The sequence below is a fragment of the Cervus canadensis genome, chromosome 9 (genome assembly GCF_019320065.1).
Source record: "Cervus canadensis isolate Bull #8, Minnesota chromosome 9, ASM1932006v1, whole genome shotgun sequence".
Classification (NCBI taxonomy): Eukaryota; Metazoa; Chordata; class Mammalia; order Artiodactyla; family Cervidae; genus Cervus; species Cervus canadensis.
Genome location: NC_057394.1, coordinates 8,664,640 through 8,688,027, shown reverse-complemented (window position 1 = coordinate 8,688,027; position 23,388 = coordinate 8,664,640). Strand labels below are relative to the sequence as shown.

Below are 23,388 nucleotides of genomic sequence, written 5' to 3'. Positions count from 1 at the left end.
AAACATGCTTAAAAATATTTTCTAAAGAAATATTTAATTAAAAAAGAATTGTGTATAGTTATATTTAGTAATATAAAACCATGTAACCATATATTAATATACATTTTACACAATATAGTTTCAATATTTATTTTGCTTAAATTAAAAATAATTCCTTTCTGATACTCAAAGGGTTTATCTATATTTTCTTCACTGAAGAATATATGTCTTTATATAGAAAATATATAAGAAGGATAAAAGAAAAGGTCCTGATGAAACTTCCTTCTATTCTATTTCTTTTCCATTCTTCCATCAAAAATAAGGCAGCAAATGTGCCCTCAAATATATTTTTCTTGCAGATCATTGAGGCTTGCATATCACTGCAAACTCACGAATGTCAAGGGAGCAGCCAGGGTTACAAATGTTGAAATAGACAGCTCAGATGTCTTTTTCTCTGGTAAAAAGTTTACCTCCATCCTAACATTCACAAGTGTAAAGCAAACCTTCCTTCATGACTCATATGATTCAGAACATTTATTTTTCATCTTTATAAAACAATCCACTGGTTTATATTTAAAGAAAACACACCAAGTTTTCCTCATCGTTCATATTAAAATAATTCTATCTAGAACAAATGTGCTTATTTACTCAAATAGATGGCAGAATTGGAGCTCTATTTGGTGAAAACTGGGTCCTAAAAGATATTCAGATGAAATTAGGGGAGAAGCAAACAGGTTAAGTCATGATAACATGACCCTCCATGGAACAACAGCGTTTAAAACAATCCAGTTGGTCTTATAAAACCCAGGTTTGCTGGATAGGGCTCTAGGCTAAAGAAGAAAATTAAAGTCCATTTTTTTAAACAGCTTCAACACTGGTGTGAAAACATCATTGTCCCCAAACTCCTCATCAGGAAGTCTCTTCTCTTATAGCTCTATAATTTATCTACCTTAGAACTTCCACTCTGATCCTGCTCAGATATTTGCCTTCTTGATTCTAAGAGCCAGTAACTCTAATTTCTGTCTGTGACAAGGAGTGGCTTAAAAAAAAATACAGTTCTAGCTTTTGTTTAAAGAAGCATTGAAACTTTTGGTCAAAAATCTGCAAATGTGTGGGATACACACACCCTCACATAGATACACACCTAAAACATATGCTTCTCTTACCCATCTTTGGAACAACAGGGAACTTAAAATAAATACAGCTGGGCACTGGGAATATAAAGTGCTGGGCAAACATATACTCCTATTAACGTAAATACATTCTTCAGTGTTTCCTGCCGAGCCCACTTAGTGATGAAAAGCAAGCCATCCCCATTTCTCCCACGGAAACATCCCACATGCTCGCCAAACAACCTCCCCTAGCAACTGGATGCCCAGCCGACTAGCAGAAGGAACAAAAGCCTCTGAGCTCCAGCTCAGGGGTGAGTCGCCTTCTGAGACTCCGGTCATTCTAAAGGCAGCACCAGAAGGTCTTGCTGGACACTAGTTGTTTCCCGAAAAATACGTCCAATGAGGCAACTATTCTCGTCATCTGTCTATAGTAACTGCTTCTTTTGCCTTGTGTCAAGACTACCACGTATGGGGTTCTTTGCCACCCCCCACCCCCTTTCCGATGCGTTCTTCCTACTCTGCGCCCCTCTCCTCTTCCCAAGAGGCGATCTCGAGACTTCAGAATGACCAGTGCTGCACGCTAAGCAGCTTTCTGGTCAATCTCAACCCAGCTGGCTCCCAAGGCAAACACACCCTCCGCTCACTTCTCTCGCACCAGCCCCCGCCGAGCGCCCGGCGGGGGTCACCACCTTCCGCCAAGGTCTGGGAGCCCAGCGGGTTTCCAGGAGCACTGGAAACCCAGAGAGGCCAGACTCAGGAATTCCTGGCATTTCCAAGCGGACTGGAAGCAGTCGGCGCGACCCTGAGGTGTTAGGGGAGGTCCCCCCCCCCCTCCCCCGCATCCCCTGCCCACTGCCCCAACATTCCGGAGTCAAAGACTCTACGCCCCGGGGGGGAAGAAGCCTAGACCCTCGAGAGCATAGATTCCCCCTGGGGGTCAGCCCACATCCTCCCGGAGAGACAGAGGCAGCGGTGGGAACGGGCCAGCCTGCGGGCTCCTGGCCGGTGGAGTTGTCAGTGGCTACAGGTTGCCAGAGAGCCGGTTCCCAGCTCCCGGGGGCGGAAGGCGCTCGGAGCGCTCAGAAAGGAGACTTGTCTTGAGGTGGGGGTGGGGGGGTGAGGTGAGAGATCGAGGGCGGGAGGGGGGCCCGAAAAGGCCCCACGCAGGCGGGGAGATGGGAGAGGTCCGAGGGCGCGCCTCCCGACAGGGAACCCCAGCACAGACCTTGGCGCCGCAACCTGCGCTTCTTGAGGCCGAAGATGCGAACTTTGGAGAAGATGTCCACCAGGTTACCGTTGCAGAGCCCGCGGTTCTTGCTGGGGCTGCTCCGCCTCCTGCTGGCGGACGGCCGGTCCCAGTGCTGCTCCCGCGCCTGCCGCTTCTGGCGGATCAAGCCGCTGGCGATGGCAGCGGCCATGGTGGCCCCGGCCCGGGTCCGGGGGAGGGAGGCACGGAGGGAAGGGAGTTGAGGGACCCCGGAGAGAGACGGGGAGACGCAGACGGCGGCTCGGCCTCGGGGAGGCGGAGAGGAGGGCTGGGGAGAGGGCGCAGGGGCGCTCAGTCCCCACTAGGACCCATCGCCCTCTCCGCGGAGCGCGGGGTCCGGCGCGCAAATGCGCTCTGGGCGCGGCGGGAGCCAGAGGTGGCGGCCGCGTCTGGGCCGGGAGTGGGGCCCGGGGCTGCGGGTGCCGCCGGTCACCCCGCGTGCCGCCCGAGCCCTCTCTCCGACGGGCAGCCGCCGCAACTTGCGCGGCCTCGCTGTCCGGCCCGCCTCCCGGGCGCGAGGGCGAGCTGGCCGCCTTCTTCCAGGGCAAGGGGTGGAGGAGCGGCGCCCGCAGGGTCTCCGCGTCGGTGCGTCCAGGGCGCGCCGGGCAGGACTCAGCGCCTGACTCGAGCTGCCCCCCGTCCGGTGCCGCTGCCGCTGCCCGCTCGCGGATTCTGCCGGTGATTGTCAAGTGCTTTGGAAATCAGCATCTGGAGAGAGCAATCTTCTCCCAGGAGATCTCTAATCAGAGCGCTTCGTTCCCACCCCACTCCAATCCCCTCCCGTTCCCCCCCTCCCCTCCTAGGTCAGCCTTCAGAAAAAAAGAAAAAAAAAGGGGAAAAAAGGGGGGGGGAGATACAAGGATGACTTTAAAAATATTAATAATCATATAAAAGAAAGCCCGAAATGGGTGGCAGGGGGGTGGGGTCCTAAGAGGCTGAACCAAAGCAGGTGGAATTGAAGGAATGATCAGCGTTCTTTTTCTTGGATGAAAACTGGCAGGTGTCCGAGGCTCCCCGGGCTTAGCGAGGGTTTCTGGATCTTAACGTGCCTCCTGGTCCACGGAAACTCGCGGGCGCGGCTGGAACGCGCGGTGGTTTCCGCCCTCCTGGCTAATCCCTCCAGCTCCGGGAGCCTCTCTACCCCGAGAAGGAGGAGAGGGGAGGAGGGAGCTTGGGAGCGAAGCGAGTGTGTCCTGAGCAGCGAGGCGTCTCCACTCCCTACCTAATCCACCCAGACTTGCTGGACTCTCCCTTCGGCTGGCTGCCGCGAGAAGGAGGCTTGTCATCCTGAAGCCGTAGCAGAGCAAGGAGGAGGGAGGAGGGGAAGGGAGAAGACCCCACCTCATCCCGCGCCCCCCGCCCCTTCCCAAATTTACTCAGTAGCACTCCGGAGGAAGAGATGGCTGCAACTGTAGCTGCTACAGAACAGCCGCGGGGACGGAACACTGAAGAAGGCAGCACAGAATATTAAGGGCGGGCAGGCTGACACAGTACTCCAGTAAGGAGAGAAAGCAGCCAGACTGACGGACACTCCAATTAGAGCTGGTGTCCCTGGCCAGAGAGCCAGGGAGCGAAGCGGATGAACTGTGTCTGACATTCAAACACAACAGTTGCTGCCTCGTCTCCCTGATTTCCTGTCGGGGTCCCAACAGCACTTCCGTGTTGGGCCAGCGAACATATGAAGGCCCCGGAGGAGGGGAGCAAGTGGGGCGCCCGAAGGAGGTTGGGAGGGACACAATTCACGCCTGGGTGAACGCAGATCCATGGTTTCTAGGATACACTCGGAGCGTCAGAACTAGGAGTAGCTTGTGCTCCTGTGGTTTCTCACCTTTCCCTCTTTCCTTTAGACTGCTTGTCATTCCAGGAAGGCAAAGAAAAGAAATGGGCAAACTAGACCTCTCACAATCGGGTGTGAAGAATGGAGGAAGGAAAACTCATTTGGTAATTGCTGCTTGTAACAATCGCTTCTCTGGTGACGGCTTTAGAGCTGGGAAGAGGACAGCAAGCAGCCCTGGGAGCAGTTCTGAACCAACACACACTTTGTCTTTGTCTCAGGAATAGGCAGTAAAGTACCACGCAGACCTGCAACCAGGCAAGTGGGAGAAGTTCAGACAAGGGCTGATGACAAGGAGGCTAGACACCTTCTGTTCGATGGAAGAACTTAGCCACAGTCTCACCACGGAAGCAATTACTGCTCAGCTGTTTTCATTGTATTTACAACATTTACTAACAAGTCTCTTTGGAGGAAGAGAATTTAATCTAAAAGGAGTATGTAGATTTCAGTCCAGTGCAGATCAAATTGGTTTTAGGATAGTGTATATAATATTTAACATTAAAAAACATATTCTGTAAACTGGCTTTCCCTACCTCATTGTGTTTTATGCACACATGAAGTCTGTCTAATAGCCATGATTATTAAAAGGAAAATGCATGAGTAATTATCCAGAAATCTGCAATCCTGAATCAGCTAAGAGCTAGGAAGAGTAAAGGAAAGGGGTGTGTTGGCTATTTTACTCCATGCCTACCTTTGCCTCCGTGTGTTATGTGTCTTGGCTCTCATCTTTTTACACTATGTATTTAGTGTTGCCATGCTGAAAAAGGAAAGGTCATTGGCAGAGATGGATACACCTAATAAAAGGCCATTAAAAATGCACTGAAATAAGTCGTATTGAACAGAAGAAGTAGCTTCTCTGGCCTCCCATTATTGAAGAGTGGCTATCTCAGACATTACAGATTGCAATTTCCTAATGACTTTACAAGTAAAGCAAACATATTTACTTATAGTAATGAGTTTTTCAAAGAAGCAAAATGTTAAGTATAGTAACCTTTTAAATATAGTACAATTGCCCCAAACAACATAACCCAGTTTGCTTTGAAAGTTTTTTTTTTAATCCTTGTGATAAATGTGTCTAGTATAATAACTTGAACAGATTAAAGCTTCTTATTATTAGAGCTGTGTTAATTATTTTCTTTCCAGGCATTTTCCTATAATTCAGTCTTCTCTACAAGTCTCTGGATTGTATAATCCAAGGGAAGGTTGGTATTTTGGTTTCTTTAGACCCCACCTCAGACAGCCACCTCAGACAAGGGTGCGATTCAGCACCGCGGACAGAGATCTGCCCAGCCTTAGCGCTGAGCGAGGAAGCAGGTTCCCTGAGCGTGGGAGCGCCTCTGATGCTTTACATTAAAAGCAGCTTTCCACTCCCCACTCCGCGCCACCCAAGGCGGAAAGGAAATTAATCCTCACTGCTTCCACTGGCATTAATAACCCACCTTGGAGCACAAAGCCTTTCAGCTTTTTGATAACCGAGAAATACTCTTTTTTCCTGATGCATTCCGACCCCTGGCGCAGCGGACTCCTCAGTCTCAGCGCATCTATGCAGAATTGTGAATTTCACAAGCCTTAAACGGGGTCATTTCTATCTTGTGTGGTTTCCTGTCCTAGCGGAGCATGGGTTGAGGGCAGCATTGGGATAATTCCGGTCTTTTCGCTTAATCCATGCGTTTTCCTTTTCACCTCCCCAAAACGCTGTTTAGTTGTTTACAGATGGAGGTAATGAAAAAAAACGCAAGAGGGCCATCTGCTGTCTTAAGCTGTGATAAAAGCATGTGCAAAAAAACTCCCCCCAAAACAGGGTGAAAACCGTTCAGGACAGGTGAACACAAATCCATACCTTGCTGTGATTCAGAAATAATTTCACACTCATGAGGACCTCCTTGGTGTCACTAATTTCACATTTGACTTTACAAAAGCAAACAATAAAGTACTGCCAAGACAGCAATGCCTCCTGACCAACCTGTCAGGAGTCTGAACTCTGATTTCAGACAGCCACGTTCATTTCTTGCCTCTGCTCCATCCTGCCTGTATAAAGATCTCCAGTGAGTTGCTTTAGTCTCCTTCAGCCTCAGTTTCCTTATCTCTAAAACTGAGATGATAATGAAATCTCCTTTTCAGTTCTTGTGAGATTAAAATTAATAAACAATTGCAAAGATCCTTGTCCAGTGTCTGGTACATCCTCGGTGCTTAAAAATGACAGCTATTATTTTCATTGTCTTTCAGATCACTCATTTCTCTCTTGGAAATTCTGTTCCAATTTCCATGGCTTTTTGGTATCAACATATATGTAACCTCATGTATATTTCTCCAGCTCCTAAATGGGTATCCAGAAATATTTTAAGGACTCAGAAATGTAAAAATTACTCTAAGTCTTGGCAAAAGATGTCCAAGGTCAAACCTTAGTTCACAATTGACCAAATTTGTGAACTTAACTCTGCAAGCCTCTTTCCCCACTCATTGAATAGTGATAATAAAAACATTTCCCTGCCTCACAGAGAGCAATTCGTGTGCCTCTGAGAAAACAATTCTAACACTGCAAAGTATCACACAAGCATTAGTTCACTGGAGGCTGGTTATCAACAACTTCCTTGTGCTCGCAAGTCTCCAGAACATGCCAGGTTCCCTTTGGCCCTTCTTCTTTGCATATGTTGTTCCTTCTGCCTGGAACATTTTTATTGCCTCTTGCCCGCACTCCCCTTGGCAATATAAAACAGTAGCTAAAATCACAATTGGAGTAAAGCAAACATAGACCGTACTCTGCACACTTGAGCGATTGATTTAAACCTAAGTTTCAATCTCCTTTGCTGTAAAATAGTCATAATAATGCAATAAGGTCATTATGAGGATTAAAGGAGAACATGTGTGTAAAACACAGCAGTGCCTGCCACATAGTGCAAACTCAATGTGCTCAGTCGCTCAATCGTGTCTGACTCTTTGTTACCCCATGGATGGTAGCCCACCAGGCTCCTCTGTCCATGGAATTCTCCAGGAAAGAATACTGGAGTGGGTTGCCATTTCCTTCTCCAGGAGATCTTCCCAAATTCAATGCATGATAGTCATCGGTAATTTCTTAAACCCTCATTACTCACATCTTCATTTCCTCAACGACCAAGTCCTACCTTGAAATTTCTATGAAGATGTCTGGTAGGCATCTCAGGCTTAACTTGGCCAAGATTACACTCTCACTTTCCTTTCTCTGACCTGCTTTACAATCTCCCCCATCTCTGGAATGACATCTGCCTTCTGCTTGTTCTTCTGGCTCAAAGCTTGGGCATCGTACTAAGCTCATTTCTTTCTTTAGTACCTTTATGTAATTCCTCAGCAAAATGCATTCACCCTATCATCAAAATAGATCTACTATATGATCACTTCCCACTGTCTGCGTTGCTACCTGTCACCATCATCTACTGAACTGTTACAGTAGTGACCTGATTGGCCCCTTGGACTTCACCCTTGACCTTTAATATGCCCTCAAAACTGTGGCCAAAGTGTTAAAGGTATAAATCCTATTATTTTATGCCTCAATTCAAAATCCTACAACTCAGTAGAAACCAAAGCCATCACAGTGTCCACAATGCTCCAGATGATTTGTATCCCTCATCTCCCTTCCTTTGCTATCCGACATCATCTCTGCTTCTCTCTTCATTTACCAGTGGCTGTTCCTCAACCCACCTGGCATGCTGCTATGGAAGGATTTCCATGCTTGCTGTTCCATATGATTCACTCACCTTCGAAATTTTGCTCACTGATTATCATCCCAGTTGAGATCTTCTCTTACAGATCTAGCTAAAATAGCAACTGCCACACAGTCAATCCCTTATTCCTTCTATAGAGCACTTACAACTTTAAAAAATTCTATGCATTTTATATACGTTTTTTAGTACATATCTTATTCATTTGCACTATCTTGCTGTTTTCAAACACGAGCCTAACAGGGAACGTATTATGTGCCCCATTTGTCAACTGCCACATGTCCACTGCTTAAAGTGGCACAAGGCAAAGTGGGTGCTTAAAGAATTAAGAAGTTGGATACATAGACAGCCAAACAGTTAATACCAAATAAGAGGAACAGAAAATCTCGCTTAACCCAGTCTGCCAAGGATAAATTACCCCAGGATGCTTGATCTGTTTAAGCACCAAGAAATCTAAAATTCCATTTGGAATATACACAACCTCAACCTCAGAAATAGGATACACAGAGAGGTCTTTACACTTTGCTATGTCACTTAGGCTTAACCTAACATGACACGTAGTTTGGGTTCTAAATTCCAGCAGTGATGCTCGGGGCTTACTGAAGGGTGTGAGAATGATTCCACTGGGATTGGCGAGGACAATATTACTGATCTTTGTGACTCATCCCCGCCTCCCATCACCCAGTCTTCTCTTTGCTTTCAGGTTGTTGTTTAGTTGCTCAGTCATCTGACTCTTTGCAACCCAGCCCCATGGACTACAGCCCGCCAGGCTCCTCTCTCCATGGGATTTCGCAGGCAAGAATACTGGAGTGAGTTGTCATTTCCGTCTCCAGGGGATCTTCCTGATCCAGGCATTGAACCCAAACCTCCTGCTCAGTAGGCGGGCTCTTTACTACCGAGCCACCTGGGTTCTGCGTTCAGTTTCCCAATGGACAATATGCCCCGTTTTCAAACTTGTTACATCAAATCAATCATTGGAAGCTAGATGAAATATAGGTTAGAATCATCCATAAATATAAAATTAAATAAAGTCTAAGGGAGGAGAGTATATAAGAAGAGAACAAACAGCCTTATTAACACTGATTTCATTATTAAAAGAGCCTTTCCCCCCTTGCCTTCAGAGTTTTTGTTATATTCTAGGTTATTTTGTTGAATAGGTTGTTTAAATATATGTTTTTGTATGGTTTACTAAAAACAAGTACATTATCTCAACTTCAAATAAACAAAAAAGTCTAAAAATGTACTTTGTGATACTGATATCACTATTAAGTGCAAACCCTTATTTCCACTAACTGACAATCTGCATATGTTTTATTCATATATGCCACCACCACAGACATCATTTCTATGTGACCAAATTCATCAGATCTAAGAAATTATTGACTTTAAGATGCATCATTTAAGTACAAAGAAAAAAAAACATTTCATTAAACTATATCATGTCATAAATCACAAGGTGTATATCAATTTCAGAGATGTCTATACAAAAATTATTTGCATGGTAGAATCAATGAAATAGGATATGATGGCAATATGTAAGTCTATAAATGGGAGTTCTACCCTTATTTAACTATGTCATGCTCTGTATTTTGCTATTTGCATGGTAGAATCAATGAAATAGGATATGATGGCACTATGTAAGTCTATAAATGGGAGTCCTACCCTTATTTAACTATGTCATGCTCTGTATTTTGCTTAGAAACATCTTACATCTTTTGATTAAAAAGGATTTTAAGTGCTTCAGGGAACCTGTGTTCAGAAATATCTTTAGTTTCATTATTGTCATTGTTGTCTTAATTTCTTTATCTCCCAGTGGGTCTGAATTGGAAGGCTAGTTAGGGTAGAAACAAATATTCCTCAAATATTCCCTGCTTACTTATTTGATCATCTCCACACAATAAACGACTCACTCCATTTTGCCACATGGTTTGCTCTGAACGTCAATCACTTGTGAACTATTTAAAGTTAAGGATAAAATATGAGGGCCCAACATTGTTTCACGAATAAATAATCATAAATTAATTTGGGGTGAGCTTGTGTAGGTCATAAAGGATATATCAGCATTTATGTTTTTATTCTTTATTCTGGATTAAATAGGTTCTATTTGAAAATGTGTGAGATAATTCTGAGAATTTAGTGAACACTAATGACCTTTTTTGATTTTTACTCATTTGGAAGAACATCAAAAGGTAATGTTAAGATGCACTTGGGACAACATTTCAGGTAGTTAATTAAGAATGATGTGTATCCATTCATTACAGTTCAAGTTCAAAATCTTATTTTTTCTGTGATAGTATTATTGATCTTTATTTTAGATTTAAAAATAATCTAAATGAATGTTAAAATGTTTTAAATTAGATTTTCAAGGAGTAATTGATTATGTTAATGTTATAATAGCCTCCTTGATTAATTTTGCTGGATATATTTATTTCTAGTAGGGAACAGATTTCCATCTATTAAAAAAACCTGGAAGGCATTTTATTGTTGCTTAATATTTTGACTCAATAAAGAAAAAGTGGAAACTATTGGTACTGAAAACTTGTGAACAGTCTTCACTATAGACGCAATACCAGATTGATATGTGCAGATGGCTTAGCTTTATAAATCTAATGTATTTTTTAATTCTGACTAATATGCTGTAAAAATAGTCTCAGTGGTTTCAAGTCTCCTATATTAAAATGAACCTGAAACATACATAGCATTCATTTCAGAACTGAAAGTATTGACTTATGCTTCCTCACTCTAATAACAACAATTTAACCATTAATCAGTGAACTGGGTTTTTGAAAAGACTATTAAATATTTCAACAGAAAAAAAATATTATTCAGTTTCCCAAAAAATAAGAAATGAACTTTAATTTATATTCTCTGTGCAAAGAGTCTGTGTGCACATATGATATAACCTTATCTGATTATCACATTGTAACCAATTTCTATTCAATAATTACTACAATGGTCTCTTCCATAGCCATGGAAGTTTCTAGGTTAATTATGTTCTTTGTATGTAGTAATAAATGTGAGTGAAAGTCATTCAGTCGTGTCCGACTTTCTGTGACCCCATGGACTAGACAGTCCATGGAATTCTCCAGGACAGAATACTGGAGTGGGTAGCTGTTCCCTTCTTCAGGGGATCTTCCCAACCCAGTGATTAAACCCAGGTCTCCTGAGTTGCAGGTGGATTCTTCACCAGCTGAGATATCAGGGAAGCCCAGTAATATGTGTGCACAGATGCACATGTTTATTTTGCGTTTAGTAACATGTAGGCTAAACACAAATATGAACATGTGCACCTGTACACACATGCACACACATGCACACAAGCATGTGCTAAAACACATGACTGAATTCCTGACGCTGGTAAAGGTCATCAGAGAGCATCAGTGATCTCTGAACACAAGTGACTTGCAAACTCCCAGTTTAAGAATCTCAAAACACTATTTTCATCACCACCCCAAGAGTGTAGACCGTATCTACGTAATTTCAGTTTTGAAATTTTTTTTCAATAACAATTAAATGGAAATTAGGAATAAATTAGAATGTAGGTTTAGGTCATAATTCTTTGAAGACAAATTGAGAGTATGTCTCTCTCAATTTATAAACACCCAAGTAATATTTGTGTAATAGTCTGTAAAGAACTTGTACATGTACTGAAGTGGGGGTCATGATCTCTGTTTAGGGGACACATTAAGCCTCTGAGATGCTAAATGACTCTTATGTTTACAGTGCTAGAAAGAAAGAAACAGATCTTAAGTATGTCCTTTTCCTACCAAGCTACCTCCATCCATCTGTTTAAAACGTGACCGTTGTCACAGCACCAAGTCTAGGATGGGGAAACTTACACGGGACTCGAGAACTTTCAGCAGTTTCGTGGATGGATTTAGATAATCTGAGATTCCCCATGAATTTTGTACTAAAGGGAAAAGAATGGTGGACATTTGCACTTTGGGGGTGGCAAAAGAATCCATCTGCAACGTGGGAGACCTGGATTTGATCCCTGGGTTGGGAAGATCCCCTGGAGGAGGGCATAGCAACCTACTCCAGTTTTCTTGCCTGGAGAATACCATGGACAGAGGAGCCTGGTACACTCCCTGGGGTCCAAGGGGTCTCAAAGATTCAGACATGGCTGAGTGACTAAGCATACATATGTGCATTTTTATGGAACCTGGGTTCACAGATGCACAGAATTCATCCAATTCTCAAAGTGACCTGCATCCAAAGCAAGAATAAAAATCACAACTGCAGAGGGAGACCGAGAAGGAATGAGCACACAGCATCCCATACTACATTGCTGACTATAAAAGTAATACGTACTCATTAAAAAATCAGAATATAAAAATAAATGATAAATAAAATCACCTCTAATCTTGACATGAAAATTTGGGTATATTTCTTCTGATTAAAAAAAAAATCATTTTACCACAAAATTTGCTCTCATTTTTTTGCCACAGTTTAGTGACTGAGAAGATGCAACTGATGCAAAAGCCAGTGTATCAGAGTTCATACACTTTCACTACATGACCTGGAAGTCCATCAGAAACTAGTATATTCCACATGTCTCTAGAAACGCTTTACACTCAAGAGATCAGTTCAGTTCAGCCACTCAGTCGTGCCCTAGAGATGACCTCGGCTCACTCAGGTAACCTGGGATCATCTCGCATTTCAACATCTTTAACGTAATCATATCTGCTAATTCTCTTTTACCATGTAAACACATTCACAGTTAGAGGACTAGCGATAGGACTCGGACATCTTTGGGGTGTGTATTATTCAACCATGCCTCATTGTTGTCCTTTAGTGGCTGAGTGCTGTCTGACTCTTTGCAACTCCATCGACAGCAGGTGCCTCTGTCCTTCACTATCTGCTGGAGTTTGCTCAAACTCATGTCCATTGAGTCACTGATGCTATAACCATCTCATCCTCTGCAGCCCCCTTCTCCTTTTGCCTTCAACTTTTCCCAGCATCAGGGTCTTTTCCAACGAGTTGGCTCTTCACATCATGTCGCCATGCCTACACTCCATCTAAAGCATGTGGAAACAGAGCGCTGCCTACCATTTGATAATCACACCCCAACCTCACAGCTATGGACAGAATGCCAGTTTTTAAATGAGAGCGCTGTTTCCTACAAATATAATTTTTTTAAAAAAACACCAGCTGTTTACTTGATTGAATCTGATTAGCGCCTGCTCCTGCAGCCCTGTTGCTTTAGTCCCTGTTCAGAATGATGTCTTGTTATTAGCTGGACTTCTCTGATGCCGCCTGCTTACCTGAATGTCTTATGACTTTAATTATTGCACCTCTCAGGGAAAAAAAAAGCATAGCAATTCTCAGATGTTGCAGAAACAGAGCCATTTTGTTCCCCTGTGGGTTGTGAGGATGCATTTTCCGAGTACCACATAAATCCACAAAGAATTAAATTTCTTGAATTTACAACATGCCTTTCATTGAGATTTAGGACCATAGAAAGGAGCTGAATAAAACTAAAGCTAGACATGTGATGCAGTGCAAGATGAGATTTAGGGCCTGAGGCTATCATCAAATGAAAGAAATAGATTCAGAAAATCTTTTTTTTTTTCTTTTCCCCATTCCATTTTCATTTTTATTTAGCTGTAGGGGTAGTAGATAATTGCTATCTCCTTTTAGAAATTTAGACTAGCTCCTTAGGTAAGAATTTGCGTTCCCTGGGGATTTGACACTGACTGCAAATGAAGGGTATCATTCAAGTCAAAGATTTTTAAAGGAACTCAGAAATTTTTCAGTGAGTTTGATGAGCACAGAGGAAGGAATTTCAGAGCAAAAGAGTAACTTCAGGCAGAACATCATGGAGAGTTTTAAGTGGACAAATTCTGTTGTCCTATTCTCTAAATGCCTCTTAGCTCAATCTTGTGCCCTTCCCCCCTTTTTATGTTGTCACTCACTTTATTTTCCTCTGAGTCCCTACAGAGACTCAAAGTTAGTTTTCAGAGATAAGAGTACCGTGTGCTTGCAAGAAGTCTTCAGCTGTCAGTCTGGAATAGTGGCCATTCTACTTTGCGGACAAATATATATAATTTTGAAACACTGACACATATCAACACACGGATCTCTTCCCAGTGAACAGAGATAAAGGGTCCAGGCAGAATTATTCCTTCCCCAGATGCCTAACTAGTGCAGCCACCTGGGCTAAAGAGGAGGCAACTCTGGCCATGCTCACAGACCTCTGTGCATCTCCCCCTGTGCTAAGTCACTCAGTTGTGTCTGACTCTTTGCGACCCTTTGGACTGTAGCCCAACTGGCTCCTCTGTCCGTGGGATTCTCCAGGCAAGAATACTGGAGTGGGTTGCCATGCCCCCTTCCAGGGGATCTTCCCAACCCAGGGATCGAACCCGTGTCTCTTATGTCTCCTGCATTGGCAGGCGGGTTCTTCACCACTAGTGCCACATGTTCAGTTCGGTCACTCAGTTGTGTCCGACTCTTTGTGACCCCAAGGACTGCAGCACACCAGGCCTCCCTGTCCATCACCAACTCCCAGAGCTTACTCAAACTCAAGTCCATTGAGTCGGTGATGCCATCCAACCATCTCATCCTCTGTTGTCCCTTTCTCCTCCTGCCCTCAATCTTTCCCAGCATCAGGGTCTTTTCCAGTGAGTCAACTCTTTGCATGAGTTGGCCAAAGTATTGGAGTTTCAGCTTCAGCATCAGTCCTTCCAATGAATATTCAGGACTGATTTCCTTTAGGATGCACTAGTGGGATCTCCTTGCTGTCCGAGGGACTCTCAAGAGTCTTCTTCAACACCACAGTTCAAAAGCACCAATTCTTCGGCGCTCAGCTTTCTTAAAGTCCAGCTCTCACATCCATACATGACTAACGGAAAAACTATAGCCTTGACTAGACAGACCTTTGTTGGCAAAGTAATGTCTCCACTTTTTAATATGCTGTCTAGGTTGGTCATAACTTTTCTTCCAAGGAGCAAGCGTCATTTAATTTCATGGCTGCAGTCACTATCCGCAGTGATTTTGGAGCCCCCCCAAAATAAAGTCTGTCACTGTTTCCATTGTTTCACCATTTATTTGCCATGAAGTGATGGAACCAGATGCCATGATCTTAGTTTTCTGAATGTTGAGCGCCACCTGGGAAGCCCATAAAATGGGCTTAGTGGGCCTCTCCAGAGGTTTAGTTCTAGCAGGACAAGTCTCAGGTTTATTCATCTCAGGGATTTTTGAGTATCAACTGGAGACAGCACTTTGATGTCTTTACACTCTGAGGTTTTAGTTTTAGCCTTGATGCCCTTCTACAGGAGTGAGAGCAGACACTCAAGTGCTGCTCTCTACTTTTCTTGTCGCTGAGGCAATGATAAACCAGCTGTCCTATTCCAAGACCTTTGCCATAACTTCTTCACCTGCCTCCTGCGGGGCCACTGTACCCTCCAGCTCTGGAAATTCACTTCCACCAACTCAGCTTCTGGGGATGGTCTCTTTGCCTCCCAAGCACCCAACCACCCTTAGGGCAGGGCTCCGGACCTCAGGGTCTCGCCTTCCAAGAGCCTGACACATGTCAACACTTTTTTGGTTTTTTTGAAAACATACACACTACACTGAGTCAATGTACATGAATTTAAGCAAACTCCAGGAGATGGTGAAGGACAGGGAAGCTTGGCATGCTTTAGTCCATGGGGTCCAGAGTCGGACACGACTCAGCAACGGAACAACAACTGCTACCACTTGAACAATCTGAGTTGTCTATGAATTACTTCATCTGACATTGGCAAAAATCAGCCCCCTTCAGTTAAGATTTTCATTAAAAAAAATTAGACATAAAGGCATATGCCTTCATTTATATAATCAGTCATCATTTATTCATTCACTCAGTTAACAAATCTACTGAGCACTGACTCTTCATCACTAAGCTTGACCCAGTATTTAGATATTAATGAAAAGCGATTTTACCCTCAAGAAGCTCAGACTATAGGGGAAGATGGCACATACATAAGTGGGACTGAGTGTTAGAGATTCAGAGTGTAAAGCTTGCACAAGGAGAGTGGAAAGAGAGTGAGTCTACCTGGTGTGGGTTGGGAAGTGTCTCCTGGAAACAGCCACGTGGCAAGCTGAGATTTAAAAGCAGGTGTTCTACCAGGTACAGGAGAGGGCCTTGGGGACTCCAGAGGGAAAGTGTCAAAGGAGAGAAACCCCCAGTTAAGACACAGCTTAACATGTGAATTCAGTGAAAATGGTTTTGTATACCAGAAGTGCCCAGTCTGTGTTGGTGGCAAGAGTATAAAGAACCTTAGCTGGTGACCATGTTAAGAGACATTTAGGGAAATTTGCACCAGCTTTAGAATCAGCTGAGCATATAAACACTATGTAATGATTCATGGAGTATTGTCTTTCCGTGTATGTTTGCAATATGAATCACTCGCTTACCTGAGTATTTGCCTGTCCTCTCACAAGTCTCAACTGCTCTTTATCCACACTTCTCTATTAACCTGAGAGCCAGGGTCATTGGAGTTAAACTGTATACAAAATAGGATATGTGTGATCTACGTCATTAAACATACACACACACACATATACACACACACACACGTTACTGATGCTGTTCAGTCACTAAGCCGCGTCCAACTCTTTGTGACCCATGGACTATAGCCAGACAGGCTCCTCTGTCCATGGGGTTCTCCAGGCAGGAATACTGGAGGGAGTTACCATTTCCTTCTTCAAAGAGTTTTCCTGACCCAGGGATCAAACCTGCATTGGCAGGGGGATTCTTTATCACTGAGTCATCTAGGAAGAATGATATATCTATACACATATCTGTATCTATATCTATCTATCTATCTAAACTGAAGGACAATATTAACTGTTTATCAGTGGATGGTGGGGTATACTTTTTATATTTTATTCTTTGTATTTCCCCCCCAATATTTCACAAGGAACATGAGCTAACTTCATAACCATAAAAGGTTGCCTTTTTAAAAAAAGAGAGATGTTGATTTTAGAAGGAATAGGAGGACAACACGTATACAAAGGGGAAAGAAAGTCTTCACATTTAGCTGAGGATATCATTATCCTAGCTTCGGATGTCATTAGCTGATTAGATTGTTCTTCCTTCTAAATTGCAATTAATCTTATTACTCCTTTTAAGGTGAGAGCATATTTATTTATATGTAGCAAAAGCTTTGTGTTCAGAATTCTTAAACATCAACATCTTTCCCTTTCTTCTTTGTTATAAAATTTTTCTGTTCTAACAGGATCACTCTAAGAACACAAACAAAACCACGAAAAGAGTAACATCTTTTTCCTTGAAAAATCAAGTTGTAATCTTTAAGACAACCTCCACTATAGATTTTTGGAATATGAATAATATAGTTCAGGGTTGATAGTGTTTACCAGGTCTGATGTCATAAAGAGCAAAATTAATTTCCTGTGATAAAGTATTGGTCTTTTTATGACCTTGCCTTGGCTCCTGGATTGGAGCAGGTCCAATTTTAATTACAACACACTTATGTCCCCATATTCCAGTATTAATGCTGTGCTGATAAACAGAAATGCAACTTGGTCACTGGGGTATCCAGTTTTCATGATGCTCTCTCCATATTGTGATACAATCATTCAGTCATTTTCTTTTTTACCTTACAGGGTATCGTGTGCAGGTATGCTCGGTCACTTCTGCCATTTCCAACTCTTTGTGATGTTATGGATGCTCCTCTGTCTACAGGCTTCTCCAGGCAAGAATACCAGAGTGAGTTGTCACGCCTTCCTCCAGGGGATCTTCCAGACCCAGGGATCGAAGCTGCATTTCCTGCGTCTCCTGCATGGTAGGCGGATTCTTTACCGCTGAGCCTCCACCCTTTTGCTCAGAATTCCCATAAAGAGGCTTTAAGTCATCTAGTCCTGTTTTATTCTAACAACACTGCTCAGAGGATACCTGGTTTCCATGGGCACCCTCCAGGGACTGAGGACCCAACAGACCCAGAGTCACCCTCTCCTTTCCAGGTGGCTTGAAATTTAGAAGGTCTTTCCCAGTACTGGGCCTGAAGCCTGATTTGGTACAGCTCACTGGAATAAAATATGTTTCCCTCTTCCACATGACCCTCTTTAAGTACTTTATTACAACACAGGCCCTCTCAATTGATCTCTGTCCCTCTAGTTTTCATGCTTTTAATGACATTGACCCACCCATGAGAGCTGTCGCCAAGGTCACACAAAACTTGCAGGTTTTTTCTGCTCATCTGTTGACTTTTCCTGCTTGCTTCTGGAACTCAAGTGAACCCTTACACTCTTGCCATCTCTGCTTCTCGCCCGTGGCTCTCTAAGTCCTTATATCCACCTTCACGTTGTTTCAATGACAAGTCTTAACACCCACGTTTTCTTTCCGTCTTCCATGGGCAAATCAGTTAGTAGTTAACACTGTCCTTGGCACTTCTTCCGAGAACAGGTTTTGATGTTCTCTTTAGTTGCGAACACTGAGACTTCTAAACGAAGCTGCATTTATCTTCATTCTCTTAAAGCCTTTGGACTGTCTGCTCACCCCTCCACTCCTCCACTGTGTGTGAGAGAGGAGGGAGATTTTCAGCTTCACTGAGTCAGGGACCATGTTTGACTTGCTCACTGCCCAGGCCTGATGCTCCTAGAGCCTGCCATCATGCTTGGCCCCAGCAGGGATTCGGGGACGAGTTGTCCCATAACTTTGGAAGATAAATCTGCTCTGAGTAAGCTGGACAGCGTGCTAATGGCCGTGTTAAAACTTCAGATCAGAAATGCACGCTGTAGAGACATGCGGAGTCCAATCTCAGTGGGCCTGTGTCCTTCCTTGGGGGCCCCCATGTGGCACTAGTGGTAAAGAACCTGCCTGCAAATGCAGGAGACATAAGAGACCTGGGTTTGGTCCCTGGATTGGGAAGATCCCCTGGAGGAAGGCATGGCAACCCCCTCCAGTATTCTTGCCTGGAATACCCCATAGACAGAGGAGCCTGGCGGGCTAAGTCCATAGGTTTGCAAAGAGTCAGATACGACTGAAGTGACTTAGCATGCACGCATGCAACCTTCACTGAGCAGAGGGTTGGAAGAACAAGGTTGATCCAGCCTGACTTTCCCTTTAGACCCTATGTCTTCTTCATGTTATTTCCTATATAAATTAGATTGTTATTGTAGCCCAGTGGATCTCCATAGTTGCTGCTCATGGAATCACAGAGGAAACTTTTAAAAAGTATCTCTGGGGGGCTGGGGTAAGTCCTAAGTATAAGAACCTTCTCTAAAGCTCTCCAAAATCTACTACAAATATGGTATTATATAAATGATCAGAACAGTCCATTACAATTAATAGTATATCTTTTCAAAGATTTTTCTGAAAGCATATTATTTGTTTCATGTGTCAACTTATAACCTTGCTTGCAATTTTTCTCTTAGCGTATGGGAAAAAAAAAAAAGTCCTTTAATGGAAGACAGTGTGGCCTTTATTTTGAGCCCATTAGAAAAGAGGCAGTTGTTCTTTTCATGATTTTTAAAAAGGGAAATCATAAACACATAAATAAGTCATATCATCCCAGAGGAAAATTTGGTTCTTGGATCTCTAGTGACTACCAGCTGAGTTAAAGTAAGCTACAAGCAAGTTTTCTAAAATGGAAGAGTTACTTGTGTTGCTGATTTTATAATTGAAGTTATTTGTCAATCAGTTGCCCTTATCCACTTTTGTTAAGCTGCTTCTTTTTTTTTTTAATTACAATAAAACAAATTTGAAAAATCAGCTAAGAAGAATTCTAAGGGCAAGAATCAGATTCTAAAGTTCTAGTTGAAACATTTTTCTTCAGTGTTTAACTTAGGGGACACATTTAGAAGGAAGAAAAAACTGCAATGAAATGACTTTGGGGTGATTGCTGCTGAGGAGGAGGAGAGAGGGAGAGGGAAAGACGGAAGGGCCACCCGCCTCTAGTGACGCCCTGGATTCTCTCTTTGGTTTCTCTGTCCTTTTTTTTAAGTTCTTTGTAGCCTTAATTTTTCACTGTATCCACCTCCATCTTTCTTAATTAAGGAAAATAACTAAATTATCATGAATAATATTGGTGATATTTTATACCAATATACTTTTTGGTGTAATATATTTTTATTCTAAAAGCTGAGTCATTTCTATTTCCCAAAACATGTTCAAACAGATACATTAAAACTAACCAAAACTAACCCAAACTACTCCTTTTCCTTAAAACACAGTTTGTATGTGTTTGTGGTCAGAACCCACTCTCTGCCTACCTCTAGCCTCCCATTGTGAATAGAGCAAATGCTTTAATAGCAATAAATCAGAAATTGACTAATATAAGATTTTCAGATTGCCTTGCAAATGTGTTTGTTGAATCAGATTGAACTAATGTTACTAATTATACTCTGGTGTATTTACCTAATTAGTTTGTGATTGTAGTTTCACGTATTATTCTAATCTTTGCAATTTAAGTAGCTGAATACTGGTCTATGTATTATTATGGCTTTTATGTACATAAGTATGCATACCAGCATACAACATACACACGTTTTCTTTTGGTTTTTACAGCTATGACTCAGAGTAGATAATATATTTTAATTTCACAAGTAATAGACTTTGGATTCTGTTTCTTGGCAGAGCATGAAGCTATAAACTTCCATACCCAACTTGGTCAATATTTCCAAGTGATAACTTTTCTAGTTGCAAAAAGGAGGCAAAGAAGCATTTTGAGTTCTTGCTAGTTTCAAACTTTTAATTTGCTTCATCACCAAGGCAAGGAAGTAGACCTTGAATAAATCAGCGATTCACTTCAAAGACGGAAGCCTTGACTCGATAAATAAATGCGGTTGATGCAAGAGCAGAAAGCAGCCTCCACTCTGCAGTGGTATGTGATGGCGGCTGATTCTCCAAAACACGGCCAAAGGAAACAACCCAAACGTCCATCAACAGGAGAACGGAAAGCAAACTGTGGTTTATTCACACACCCAGCACAGGACTCCTCCCCAGTTATAAAGAATCTCAACTCACTGGTGCACACAATAACAAGTAAACCTCAACAACATGAGCTGAACAGTTAAAGACGCCAGACACAAACAAGTACAATCGTCACTCCACTTAAAAAGTGGAAAACGTCACCTATAGACATCTGAAGAGTCTGTCTCTGAGGTGAGGGGTTGACTGGAAAGTAGAGAGGGAACTTTCTGGGGTGATTGAGATGCTCTTTGCCTTGATCTGACTAATGACTGTAGGGATGTGCGCATTTGCCCAAATTCACTGAGCTGAAATGTCTGCAGTTACTTTGTGTGTGTTATATTTCAATAAAATTCTACTAGAAGAAATAACAACAGCAAAATTCCCTGCTCAAAGGAGTCTGGGGCTTCCCGAGTGGCGCTAGCGACAAAGAACCCGCCTGCCAATGCAGGAGACATAAGAGAAGTGTGGTCTATCTCTGGGTGGGGAAGATCCCCTGGAGGAGGCCAAGCAACCCAATTCTCTCGCCTGGAGAATCCCAAGGACAGAGGGGCCTGGCGGGGCTACAGTCCATGGGGTCGCAAAGAGTCAGACATGACCTTGAAGCCACTTAGCACAGAAGGTAGCCTAGTGGCAGCTCTGCGAACAACCACAGCTGATGGAGAGTGTCTGGAAGGCCGCGCTGCCCACCCTCTCTGCCGTTCTCTCCATGGAAGACCCCGTGACAGTGGGTGGAGACTGGAACGTAAGGTCCTCCTGCAGCAGGCGGTCTGGTGGTTGGGTCGTCCCACAGTCCAAACCGTGATGAAGGAAATCCAGCTCCAGCTTTTGTGTTAGACTCAGGAGATACAAAAGGGCCTTATGGCAATACAGACACACTTCACTGAAGTCAACGAGAAGACAAGAAAAGGCACTTGTTCCCAAAGTACATTTTAATAAAACATTTCCTACTAAAGTTGAAATGGTAATGGAAAGCTCAGAGTATATATATATACTGTATATAATTAGGTTTAGGCAAATCATGACTCAATTGATATGAGACCAGCATCTTCCTTTCCACCCCTTCACAATCTCCTTGAGCAGCCACTTGCTCCCCAGATACCCTCTAACAAAAGTGAAAGTGAGTGTTAGTCACTCAGTCGTGTCTGACCCTTTGGGACCCCATGGACAGAAGTCCATGGGATTCTCTGGGCAAGAATACTGGAGTGGGTTGCCATTCCCCTCTCCAAGGGATTTTCTCCACCCAGGGATCGAACCCAGGTCTCCTGTAATGCAGGCAGATTCTTTACTATCTGAGCCATCAGAGAATCCACCTTCTGTCTAATGAATACTTACTAACCAGGCAACTCTATCAACACATCTTCTCAGTGCTTCTTGGTGCTGATACGCAAGCTGCCCCTAACCACAACTCCCCCCATACACAAAACCCAAAAGACACACAGATGTCCAGAAAATTCTCTCTCCTCCACATGGCTTCCAAGTTGTCATCCAGCTACTGTCACCAACAGTCTTAAAAATCATTCAATGCATTCTTTTTCCTGCTCAGGTAAGAGCTTGAATTCTTATGAAAAGATTTTTAACCATATTGCGTCATCTCAGAAGAATAAGGCACTCATAGTTCCTGCAGCAGGTCAGTGAAGGGAAGAGGTTGGAGGCTGGATGGTGGTGGTGGAAGGTCTCTCAGGATCTCAAACATCCTGCCTAAATGAACATTTATTGAGTGCCAAGCTTAGTTGTTGTTGAGTCGCTAAGTCATGTCTGGCTCTTTGCAACCATATGGACTGTAGCCCGCCAGGCTCCTCTGTCCATGGGATTTTCCAGGCAAGAATACTGGAGTGGGTTGCCATTTCCTTCTCCAGGGGATCTTCCCCACCTAGGGACTGAACCCACATCTCCTGCATTGGCAGGCAGATTCTTTACCACTGGCCCACCCAGACAGCCCATCAGGCTTAGTAGCAGGCCCTTAACGTACATTATCTCTTAATCCTGAGACATCCTGACCAAGGAGAGACCCTCGCTCCCATGCCCCAGTTGACAAAACGAGTATGCTGCAGGGTGACAGTGTCTGAGTCTCCTGAGACCAGCTCAGAGCAGCTCCTTAGTATCCACACCATGAAGGTTATGAAACTTTACATGGAAAAGGAGGAAAAGAACTTCAAGGTGACTGGAAGGTCACCATCCTCACATGACCAGAGACAGATCACTTTTAGCCACTTGCTGAATGCACAGCCAAGAAATTCACTGGCCCAGAGACACTGGCCCACCATGCATATGTACCAGGAATGACTTCCTTTAATCAAGCACTGTTAAAATTAGTTATGATGAACATCTGGTGAAGAATGTCTTTGTGAAATTAATGTTTACAATTATTCCCTCTGCTCTTACCTCTTGGGTTAGTATTAAATATGAACATGGGAATAATTTTCATTTAATTCCTAATAAAAGTCAGTACTAAAATAACAGAGTTGGACCATAAAGAAGATGGAGCACTGAAGAATTGATGCTGTTGATTTGTGAGGCTGGAGAAGACTCTTGAGACTCTCTTGGATTCCAAGGAGATCAAACCAGTCAATCCCAAAGGAGATCAA

General features: G+C 43.3%; 1 protein-coding gene across 3 annotated transcripts in view; it reads right to left on the bottom strand.

Annotated features, from left to right (window-relative positions):
* FGF14 (fibroblast growth factor 14) overlaps positions 1-23,388 on the bottom strand; it is a 603,006-nt gene that overhangs the window by 158,567 nt on the left and 421,051 nt on the right. The window contains exon 1 of one of the 3 annotated variants that reach the window (XM_043477363.1): positions 2,317-2,509. The exons of the other annotated variants lie outside the window; for them this stretch is intronic. Within the exon in view, the coding sequence (XP_043333298.1) occupies positions 2,317-2,509 (193 nt within the window). Of the gene's footprint in view, positions 1-2,316; positions 2,510-23,388 lie in introns of those variants that run through there. 3 annotated transcript variants of the gene reach the window in all.